This window comes from Poecilia reticulata, linkage group LG6, assembly GCF_000633615.1.
Source record: "Poecilia reticulata strain Guanapo linkage group LG6, Guppy_female_1.0+MT, whole genome shotgun sequence".
NCBI classification, from domain to species: Eukaryota; Metazoa; Chordata; class Actinopteri; order Cyprinodontiformes; family Poeciliidae; genus Poecilia; species Poecilia reticulata.
Genome location: NC_024336.1, coordinates 20,195,880 through 20,207,779, shown reverse-complemented (window position 1 = coordinate 20,207,779; position 11,900 = coordinate 20,195,880). Strand labels below are relative to the sequence as shown.

Genomic DNA, 11,900 nt, shown 5'->3' with positions numbered 1-11,900 from the left:
ACGAGGCACGGAAGAAGAAGACTCTTCATTACTTTGTTTTTACCCTTCGACGTCCTCCACTGAGCTCCGCTCAGCTCCTCGCTGAGGCGGATCTTCCTGCCGCTGGGTGGCAACATCATTTAAAAATACAACCGGCCCGCTCTGATTGGCTGACCGAGGCCGTCAAGGTAGAAACCACGCAGAGTGCAAGAGCTCAAGACAACCCGGCTATGACAGAAACAAATAATTTTTTTTATTTTAAAAATATTTCACTGCTGATACATACAACACACTCTTCATACTCATATATATTTGCATAAAGTATACTCTTAACATGATAATATTTAAAGATTTGATACATTATTGTCAGGTGGGGAGAGTAATATAAACAAAGGGAAACACTTTCTTGTAGTGTGCAGAGTACAAACACTGAATCAGAAACCGAGTGGGACAGAAACGGAGGCCGCCTCGCCAGCTGCTCTCTGATTGGAGGGAGGGAAAGGGCATAATAATAATAATAATAATAATAAAAACTTAAAGAACTGCAAAGGTTTCAGAGTTGGGCATCAAAACGTTCCACCTGCATGGTAAAAAAATAACACTTGCGATTCATCTGCATCAGATTTTATAAGCCTGGATGTCATATTTGCTTTTAACCATAAAACAATGTTGGCAGGAGATTAAATCTGGATAATCTTGAGTTAAATAATTTCAAGGGTTACTGCTGGTCTTAGAAGGTAAAAGCATTTCAAGAGGAATGTCTCAATTTGACCGTAAAAATAAGTGCCGTGCACTGCAAGAATCGCTCCAGAGTTTGGATCAAACGCTGTGGTTTGGTCGCCTCAACGGCTTTCATTACATTTGGTAAAACAAATATTTTTGAAGCTACAGAGTAACATGAGCTAGAAAAAAAAAAAAAAGCAGCAGTTTTAATTTCCTGTAATTACATTTCAATGATCTGGAGAAATTTGTCCCTTCTCCAATTTGTATCTCTGTTATTTAACCATGTTCTTAAACCATCGGTATCCGTAGATTTTTATTTACAGTTAAGTGCTTTCGTGAATAATGTAGACAAATGAGCAAAAAAACAAAACAAACAAAAATAAAAGCTCGTAATTGTAAAGTATTGTAAAAAAAAAAAAAAAGCTCAACTAAAGCGCGGTTGCATTTATTTTGCTTCCAAAAACCGTTTGGGAAAAAACTGCTGATCTAAGCAGGATAACCAAGTGTCTTTACACTGAGTGATACTGGAGCCATCATTTTATACCCTTTTTCTATTTTGTCACATTAAACCTGCTTTTATTGTTGAAGAAAGCCATATAAGAATAAATATTGAAACACTGAAGGAGAACCTTTAGGAGGATTGACGATGGAGCCAGAGCTACAACTGAATCCTTTCCATTAAGAATCTGCGGGCAAAAAAAGTATTGATCCGTCTGAGATCAACTTACCCCTCATCATCGGATTTTTATTTGAAAAAAGTACTTGGAACCGGACAAAATGTGACTAAAGTCCAGGGGTGTGAATATGTCGGCAAGGCACAGTTTTCTGACAGCATAGTATAACTTTCATATATATATATATATAAAAAAAACAACTTTAAGTTGTCAGAAGTCAAAGCAACTGTGTAATTTGACTTTGACGTACAGATAAACACGTCGCTCCTAAATTTCCAGCTAAAGATGGAACAAAATTGCCAAACGACGAGGCAAAAAAAAMCCCCAAAATCTCCACTATTTAAAACTGAACAGTATTTACTGTCCAGTGCTGTGCATGTTTTAAAGTCTTCTTTTAAATTAAAAAGCAGGTTTCCATCTTTAGTATTTAGCATTTCTTAGTTTAAATAATCCCATTAGAAATAAGGGGGAAAAAATTAAATCTACTTTTAATAATACTGCCAGAATACTAAAAAAAAGCTTTTAATAATCTAAGTTCAACGTTTTTCAGAAATAAGCCACATTTAGTTGCAGAATCCACTTTTGGGATTTTTTCCCCACACAGGCAGGCGTCAAGATGCTCAAACCTTTTCTGAGTAAAACAAACCCGTCTCGGTGGCTGCGTGTGATCTGGCGAGGCGATGAGGTCATGGTGAAGGTGGCGGTCATGATGGAGCAGAGAACCGGACACTAGAGCGAAACTTTACTCAGAGGCTTTAGTCTCTAACGAAGGCGGATCGGATCCGTCTCATTCAGCAGGTAGTTTGATTGACAGCAGAGTGCAGCCGACGCGACATCTGCTCACTTTTTAAGGAGTCAAGTTGATCGAATTTAAGACACTGGACTGCTTTTTTTCTTTCAAGTTCACAAACTAAAGTTGTTTTATCAGGAAGGTTGTGAATGAAATTTGAGCCAAAATCCGTTGAACAGAACAGAATCTCCTCACATGCAGCCTGAAGTGCTTCCTTTGGAGCAGATGGAGGATGTGTGAGTGCAAACCCTGTGACCCATTGTCTATTACTCTTAAAAAGAGATGAAATACAAATATAGATATATATAAAAGAAAAAAAACCTGACTCTATGAAGCTTGTTATTGGATTAAGGTCTGTTTCTTTGCTGCAGCAGTTTGGAAAGCAGCGCAGTGGCATTCTGATCTCCTTCAAATCCCCTTCAGGTTTATGAAGGAGGATGTCATTCCTCCACGCCACACCGACAAAAATGAGTCCAAATCAACATATAATCGCTTCACCTGGAATGAAACTATTGCAGCTGAGCTACAACCAAATCTTTGAGGCCGGCGGATGACGACGGAGGGAGAAATGACAACCTTGTGATTTTAGCAGAGCTTTTTAAATGTTGAAAAAGCATCAAAGGTCTGGCTTCCATAGTGTTTCTGGGACCTGTTAAGACATTCTAGGATATGAATTTATGCTTTTTAATCACCGTTTCATTACGTTTCACGTGAAGCACTGCAGGCTGTGTTGGGTTAAATGTTCTGTTTTTTGCAGAATAGTTGGGAAGAAACCCTTTTTCACGTACAGATTAGTTCAGGAAACATCAGCAAAGCGGCTTCATAAAAAAAAAACCGATGCCCGAAACTAGAATGCACCTTGCTTATTCAAAGTAAACTTTSAAACCGATTTAAGTTTGCTTCCAGCTGGCTGGAACAGCCGTCTTTAGATGGGGGGGTGGCGCTTCATTTGTGCACAGTTACGGGGAAACCTGGACATAAACGACCGCAGCGTGGAGCAGAAAACAAGCGCTCCCCACTGAACAACACTTGATCCCACAACAAACTGCAGTCTTTGGAGTCCTGGGTGGGTCATTTCTCTGGGAGGGGGGAGTGGGGTTGGTCATTGACCTGTGTTTGTTGGCGGTGGTGGGGGTCCCAGAGCCACTGTTGGACAGAGGTCAGTCGAAGAAGGAGCATCCACATGTTAGCACCACAGTTCTGTAACGTATGCTTCCATGATCTGGACGACTTCTGCCTCTCGCCGCGCCCGCTCTGCAGGCAACCGACACCRGAAAAACGMTGCGGGAGCTTTGAACCCCCGCCCCCTCAACGGTTTGTCAGGCCCACCTACGAGGAATGATGAATCAAAAGAGCAGGAGTGAAAGTCTAAACGAGTGTCCAGCCTGAACTGGACAACATCTCTTCTGGGAATAAAAATCTTCAGTATTTACAGACTCAAAATACTCTTTTTAAGACGCCACTCTCTTTCTTTTCTTTTTTTTTTCCTTTTCGGTGTAGTTGTGTACAGACGGCAGAAAACTGGAGATCCAGTAGAAGATGGGGGGGGGGGACAAAAATAAAGACAAAAAAAAATTTGAATGACCGAACTCTCTCCATCAGTGGCTCCAGATCCGGATTCCTCACAAAGGCCAAGGTAGGTCGCTGAAGTCGACGGGGCCGCCGAGGCCGGCGTCCGCCTCCAGCAGGGACATGATGACCGCCATGGCCGCCTCGTCGTTGCTGGGGCTGCTGGAGCCRGGCTCGTCCATAATATCTATGCTCAGGTGGGAATTATCACCTAAAGAGACGAGCGAGTTAATGAGGAAAAATTACGTTCAGGCACAGAAAACACAGCAGYCGCCTAAARTGCAAGTATCAGTGTCGCGACTCACTCATGATGGACTGGTTGGAGTAAGGGTAGCCCACAGAATCAGGTCCAGGGATTATGCCTGTGCTCGGCAGATCAGGAGTCCCACCGTTCTGAATCTGGAGAAACCAAAACTCATAGGTTTAATGTGAAAGTAAGACAAGACGCTCTTCAGAAAGGTTCCTAAACTCGTATGCGGATTACAACATCACAATATATATATATATATATATATATAAAAAAAGAACTAATGTTACTCAAATTTAGGCACGGTGCCCTGCTGTGTAGACTTGGAATGCTATCGGACAGGAAACGTGCATATAAACTCCCCCCACATGGTGACAAGCATTCAGAACCTAAAAATCTGAGTCGAGATCACTGTGAATTACTACACCTGATTATTCTAAAAGCAGTAAACAGTCTTCAAATTTTGGTGGCGTGATCTTTACAGGACTAAAAATGTKCTATACAAATACAATTACATTTGCAGAAAACGTTATAAAAAATAAAAAAAATCCTGCCTTGCTATACGCTGGGATTATATATAGAAAAACTGGGATTCTCTGTATGAACAATGATGTGAAACCAAAGTCTCAGGATTAAAATGTTTGTATATAAATTGCCAGTTTTTTTGTGTTGGCAATAAAGTAAAAAAAATAAACTGAAAACATACCTATAGTAAGTAACCCTATAAAACAATCAACAAGGTTGAACTTTTTTTTTTTTCCATGTTTTTCATTGTCCGGCTCTTGCGGGGTTAAATTAAATCTCTGCCGTAACATGCGTCATTTTCTGTTACCTTCTTGCCCCCCGGTGAGCAGGTGTCGGGTGGAGGGGTGCTGGTTATATTCAGAGGGCTGGAACCACAGCTGGAAGGAGATGAACCTCGAATCCTGAGAGACAAACAGACACTTTCAGTACTCCTGAAATAAAGCACATGCCGAGGCCTGAAAAGAACAAAAAGAATCCCAGCTTTGTTCATTTTAATTTTGTAAAAAYSSMMAMWAMGMYTSAMCKATRCAGACGRMMTGAGATCGAAAGCCACGCAAACGGCTGCCCGTTGTATTAGACACATATTGCAGAGGGAAAACCAATAAAAAAAAATAAATAAATAAAATCACATTTTATTTGTGTTTGCACAGCTTGTAAAGCTGAGTTTTGCAAGATGAATATACCCAGAAAGACTTGTAAGAATGTATGCGATTACATTTTTCATGTAATGGGAAAACAGCATCTGGTGGCAAAAGCCATTTCTATTTAATAATTCAGCAGGAAGGGAAGACATACACCGTCCGTCAGGGTCACGCTGACTGGTCAGTATGAGGAAGTCCCATCACTGACCTGTCGAGATGCTTTGACTGCTTTCATTTACATCCCAGCAACGGAGTCAGACTGACTGACTGGATGGATGGAAGATGAGTTTTAGATATCCTGCCAAAAYGGCACTTTGCCAATTGGCCCAGCAAGCTAGCGACGTGTTGAAAAAACAAAATGCATTTCAGATAGTTACAGAGTCTTAAAGGGATTAAAAAAAGAAATCAGCCGTTGTTCCCCCCAGAAGTCACAGCCAGCAAACTTTCCGTAGTAGCTTTTAGTAGAAAACCGTCTTTGTTCAGTTAGATTAATCAGCTTTCCAGCTAAGTGTGAGTCAGACGCTAATGCAGACATCTGCCTTAGAAAAATATCCCCACAGTTCCTCCAAGTTTTTAAACTGTCATACAGTTTGCATTAGGCGCTGATTGTAATAAAGGTTAATTACAGAAAAGACCTTTCCCGTTTGAAAGATCTACGGCAAATGGAAACATTTTATGAATGCGTWGTAAAAACTTGGCAGTTTAATTGAATTTCACAATGCCGCGCTCTCTTCCATCAGATATTCATGGAAAAAATCAACAGTCTCCATCTTACCGTACGTATTTTAATTACAACTCGGACGTCAATTCAGTTATTAACCACTCATGGAAATCAGATGTTTAGTAACTTTCCTTTACTACATTTCTTCAAAGAGCCATCGAGATGACCTCGCGTGCGGTTTTATGAGTTTTATTTTCGTGTGTCGTTTCAGGAACTGACGGTCTGACGGGACAACGTCTCTCCACGCTTTCCCGCTGTCCGAAAGTCAGTTGCAGCACAGGAGGGTTAAAGTTAGTTACAGCTGATCTGCAACATTTTACAGCAAAAAAACAGAAGGACTTARCACCTAACAATGGAYCAATAGTCAATTTATGATGCCGTCAAGTTCCACAGAGTCCTATTAACGACTGAATTATTGGCTTCAGGTGTGTTGAAGCAGACAACAGTAGCAGGACATCATCCGTTGAAGACAGGAGTTCAACACCCCTGACCTAAAGCATTCTCACCCACTCTATTTTGTCCCTTTTTGTGGACACCATGAGTGTTATCCAATCTGTTGTCTAGGCAACCACAGAGGTGTTTATGCTCCTCCACCACCTCACATTTGTTCCCATTTACAGTGAGATGATAGTTTCCACACCATTGCAACAACCCACAAACTCTCTCACTCACCTCAGACTCTTCTGAGAGTCTGAACTAACCTTTGTAGGACCAAAGATTTTTTTAAAGTTAAAATTAACCACTGTAAATTATAAAAACCCAACTTCTGAAATATGTCAGCGGAGGAGATTTGACTCCACCGGGCTCTAAATTTGCACATGCCACTGTTTGAGATTTAAATCCTTAAAATAACCTCTGCAGACGAGTGCACCATGTTGTCCTATTTCTCCCTGTACCGAACATGCGATGACTCCCCATTTACCTCATGGTTGGTATTTTTCATATGATGAAGAATGATTCAGTACAAACTGTGTGAAATTATATACCAAAGGTCAAATTCTGTTCACAATTTCCCCACAGATGCTYCCGTACCGCCAGCTCGAACAGAAGGCTATTAATAGCGGTTCAATCACGCCTTGGCTTCACTTAACCGTCTGCCTTATGAACCAGGCCCGCATTGATTTTCCATTACAGGAATATATCTGTGTTTTCCTGCTTGATTKGTTTTGAAAAATGGCACAGACTCGATCTGCTCCCTCTCACCTCTGAATCTCCATCACTTCCTCCGCTATCATGCGTCCGATCTTCCCGGCTCCCGCTCTCGTGCCGCCTGGGATGCCGGGAACGGTCTGCAAAGCCCGTCTCCCCCCACCTGACAAAAAATCGGCAGGAAAACAGGAAATATGTCATCTATACAGCGCAACAACATGCAGGCTCACGCCACMGGTGATGCTTCAGCGTTAGCATGTTTCTCTTTTCAGCTGTTTTACCCTCTGAGGTCAGAACGCTGTCCATGCTCTGCGGAGACGCAGCCGACTGAGGGTAATCTGATCCTTCCATTATCGGACACCTACAGGGGGGGGGAAGCACAGATGGAAAAATGATCCGCCTTCCAGCAGGAGGTCTGCAGGGATGAAACTAAAGCTTTCAGGTGTGCGGATACTCACGATACGACCGTGTTGGTAGAGACGATGTACTCCACCTCCTTGGTCCAGGGGTTCATGAAGCTGAACCATCTGCTCCTTAACGTGATGAAGGAGCCATCTTTGATTTTGAATTTGTAACAGTTGGTGTTGATCTTTTCTCTCATCTGCAGCACTGAGGACACAAGAAACAACAATTTATGCTTTTATGCCCCCCCCCTCTCCTCCGCCGGGATTATCTGCGTTAWTACTGTGCTTCACTTTCAGACGATACCTTGTCTGTGACACTCAGCCAGGTGGCTGATGTCATCCTGGTGAAAATATTCGTAGAAGGAGGTTCCGAGCAGCTCTTGGGGCAGGTAGGCGAGGATAGCTGTTGCTCTGGAGACACGGAAATAATCGTTGACTTTATGTTGATGGTGTTTGACTTTTGACAAGTTTAATACAGAGAATGTAGACCGTTTTTACCCCTYTCCCYCAGTAGAAGTTTCTGTCAGTACTTCTACTGGCATAAGCCACAAATTTCAGCCAACAACTAAACTAAATACACCAACCAAAATATCTGCTTTAGAGAGCAGTTTRTTTCAAAGTTAAAAATGAATGTTTGTGAACTGTTCAGGAGTCGTGACTTTAAGCTTTTAGTTATTAATGTTTCTTTTCTGGTTAGCTTTTYGTTTGGTAATTTCCTGCTGAAAATCCCCTTCTGTAAAGCACTGATTGGCAATTATTTTCCCTTGATCCGACTGGTGAATAGCAGGTCAGTTACTGGAAATTACCAAATTTCTCTCTAAACGCATCAGAGAGAAACAAAGTGCATCAAAGAAATCAAGTGTGAGTCGATGCTCTTGATTTTGGATTTAGTAGAAGTCTGATAAAGGTTGAGCACAATAGAAATGTATTTATGAATAATTCGAGGCACAATAAAATGCCATCATGAAAGGTTTCCTGCCCTTAGAAACGACGCTCATTGCCATTAACAATATTGTTAACGAGACTTTAAGGCAGCCACAATTAAAGATTTCCTGCTGTCAAAATCCATCAACAATCACACAGATTTTGTTTAAATGATCATCATTAGTCCTGATATTTTTACTTAACAGCTACATATTAACTAGCATCGTCACCATATCTGTAATGCTGTTATCATCCTTATAAAACCTGGTCATATCAAATTATATAAAAAAAGAAAACKTTGTAATAAACTTTCATCTTTAAAAATATATGGAAAACATTTCAGCATAGAAACCAAGCAACGGAACTATAAAGTAAAAAAATAAATAAAAAATAAAAAATTTCCCGTTCTCACCTCTGGTCGACGAAGACAAACTTGCCGTCGATGGCGTGCCTGGAGACGTATTCTGTGGGCTTCACCCTGATGTCGGCCGGGCTGGGCTGGGGGACGATGTGGGGGTGTAGGCGGCCGATGGCCACCAGGCAGCTCAGGTTGCAGCCCTCGTTGTCTGGCTCGTTGTCTTCATCCAGTCCCATCTTTGTGGGCGGCCAGCTCTTTAGGTACCCTGTGCTGTGGATGGTGCAGAAGCTCTTCCGGTCAGCTGAAATGAGACAGGAGTAAAAGAGAAAAAGAAAAAAATAAATGTAAAAAAAAAAATTATTCCTTTGCTTAAAAGTTGAAATTGCATATTTCAATTCAATGAAGTTGAAATCAAAAGGCTTGAATTATGATAAATTCAGTTATGTCTAGATGTATCAATAGATGTAAAATCCAAAGTTAGATTTATTATTATTATTATTCAAAGGCCACAAAAACCTATTAGAATCAGATCAGACAACTAAAACAATACAAAACAGTCGAGGGAAAAGAAATTCTGTGTCAAAGGTCAAACCCTCAACATATTTTAGTGATTTCTGAGGAATTTCATGTGAACATAAGATATATGTGTTTATGTTCTTATTAATGTAAATAAAAAATATTTAGAGAGCAATTGTTTGCTTATTTGTCATGTCTTGAGAACGAAATAACGAAACTATTTGAATTACTTGTGTTCTTAGCATGATACACATTTGGGTTTCATGCTAAAATTTAATAACAAGAATGTTATTGTTGTGGTCTTATAAGAATAAGTAGGGATGCCAACGACATAATTTGCTGGAAAAAATATTCTATCAACAATTTTTTAAGCTAAAAATACAAAACCATAAAAAATACTTTTACATTAGAAAATACTGACCTAAATAAATATGCTAACTGTATATGCACCATTTACCTTACTAGTCATTAATGTTTAAAAACTGAATTTCTGTGGACTTTATTATTGTAACAGGACGTGAATTWAAAAAAAATCCAACTTGGCAAACAAAATGTAGGCATCATCCTGTAGTTCTTTTCATGAATGGCAACAGTAAAATATTGTTAATCATCTTTATTTCTAAACATTTATGCACACAAAAACATTGTTTCTTAGCAACAGCATTGAGACTMATTCCTAACTAAATCTATCAAGCTTAAATTAGTGTGTTTTATTTGTTTATCTCAAGCTGCAAAAAAAAACCCCCACAGAGACCGAGGAAGCAGTGGAGATTGTTTAGTCTCGCGTAAGAACTGGACTTTCTTACTTTGCTTATTTGAGTTGCAAATTTGCATTAGTTTGCTCAACCTCTATTCAAAGCAACAACCACTGAGACACGTTTCCTTTAAATATGTAGCTTAGTGCATGACAGAAGCTTTCTGGTACCAACACTGAACAACAGGAGGACGGCAAAGTGCATCACAATAAACTATTCAGTGGACTGCTAAAAATAATAATAAATTTACAGTGGCTTTATCCATTGTGCTGCATGACTTTACTCTGCAAATGTCTTCAGAAATCAATGACGCTTCAGCAAATCCCACCAATGACTAAGGCGGGCCACACACACAACCATCTGTGTGACTCATTTGTCCTCAGGCCTCTGCAGCACAGAGACCTTGTTCCAGGAAAACCCTCCGATGATGTAAGGAAGATTTTGTATTAAAAGCCAATGTAAAAAAATAAATAAATAAAAAATAAAAAAATTGCTGACTAGATTAAACACAATTAATGGTGAATGGAATACACTCGAARGTGGAGAATTTAAGTATTTGCAGTTTTACCAAGACAAGATTCCTGCAGGTTGATCAGCAGTGGAAATGCAGAATATTGACTATAAAAACGCYTCATTCAGCTTTAGTGGCAGGACTTCCAATGCACTGGGTGCTGCAAAGTAACACTGCAAGAGTGATTTCACTGTCAAATATCAAGCTTCACACATGACTCAYAGCAAGGAGGTCACAAGTTCAATTCCAGGACAGAACCTTTCAATGTGGAGTTTCTCTGTTTTCTGTGTACGTGCAAGGGTTTTCTCTGGGTGTCCCACAGTCCAAAAACATGTACGTTAAATCAGGTGTTGTGGACGAACGCATCCATTTGCTGAACTCMCATTTTTGCGAAATTTGAACAGAACAAAACAGCTTAAGTGTGAAACGTTAAGTTAATAAAACTGTGTTCTCTTTTGGGGGCGAACTAAAAAAATGACACTTTAGGTCTATGGCAACCGTTGCATGCACCACAAAGAAAGAGCGTCAGCTGGATAGAAATGCACACCACACTGTTCAGATTTTAAACATATAAATCCGAAAGCCATGCAGCAATTCTCTTTCATTGYGTTATTTTGTGTTAAGAGTATCATAGGAAACAGCTGCAGTTAGTGCTGCTSTCTGGAAGTGAACTTTCTATAAAACCATAGGTGAACAAATTCAAGSAGGCAAACTTCCTCTGTTTTCTAATGGAAAAACTGATCTGCCAACCGAAGTGTGATTCCTTTTYATAGCTAAAGAGGCAATAAACATAAAAAAGACTTTTAGTTTTGTAACAAAACTACATCTTATGAATGTGAGGTAAAGCGAAGAGAGAACTGTTGGTGATATAAAATGATATAAACCAAAAAGTAAGATAATAAGGCAGCACAAGAAGGCTGCAGGTGTTGCTGTGAGAAACCCAAATTCATTTTGGTTGACAGTTGCAGATGTATGTTTTTCTCATTTCTCATTTCTACCTTTCTTCTTGGAGCAAGTGGAGGGGAAGTCTTTATCTTCTACTTTGACAGAAGGCCTGTTGCACTTCATCCTGCAGAAGAACGACCGTCTGGCTCCAGAACAGAGTCGAGATGGACCGGGAGTGATATCCGTCTTCACAGGAAGACCGGCTGAAATTACAAACAACTCAAGTTAGGACAAAAGCTTTGAAAAATGCTTTTTTTTCCCCCACTTTAAAAAAAAAAAAAGATCTACAAATTAATTGTAAAGCAATCATCCTTCTAGTATTGTTGAGACAAAATTCAGTTGCCAGTTTTAGCTGTTGACTATTTTCTGTCACTTCTTATTCATCCAAATAGGCTTTGCAAAATTTSAGATTTCTTTTTCCCCAGAAAGTAATGAAGTTGAACAGTTTGTTTCTTATGCCTGAATATTG

General features: G+C 40.0%; 1 protein-coding gene across 2 annotated transcripts in view; it reads right to left on the bottom strand.

The window, feature by feature from the left end:
* Positions 1-208: 208 nt before the first annotated feature.
* The window catches only part of bmal1a (basic helix-loop-helix ARNT like 1a), a 28,526-nt gene continuing 16,834 nt past the window's right edge, over positions 209-11,900 (bottom strand). For both annotated transcript variants that reach the window (XM_017305343.1, XM_008411734.2), the window contains exons 12-20: positions 11,485-11,634; positions 8,759-9,005; positions 7,727-7,833; positions 7,477-7,627; positions 7,300-7,379; positions 7,073-7,181; positions 4,815-4,908; positions 4,041-4,134; positions 209-3,946 (exon numbers count right to left, since the gene is read on the bottom strand). In XM_017305343.1, the coding sequence (XP_017160832.1) occupies positions 3,789-3,946; positions 4,041-4,134; positions 4,815-4,908; positions 7,073-7,181; positions 7,300-7,379; positions 7,477-7,627; positions 7,727-7,833; positions 8,759-9,005; positions 11,485-11,634 (1,190 nt within the window). In that variant the 3' untranslated portion in view covers positions 209-3,788. The remainder of the gene's footprint in view (positions 3,947-4,040; positions 4,135-4,814; positions 4,909-7,072; positions 7,182-7,299; positions 7,380-7,476; positions 7,628-7,726; positions 7,834-8,758; positions 9,006-11,484; positions 11,635-11,900) is intronic.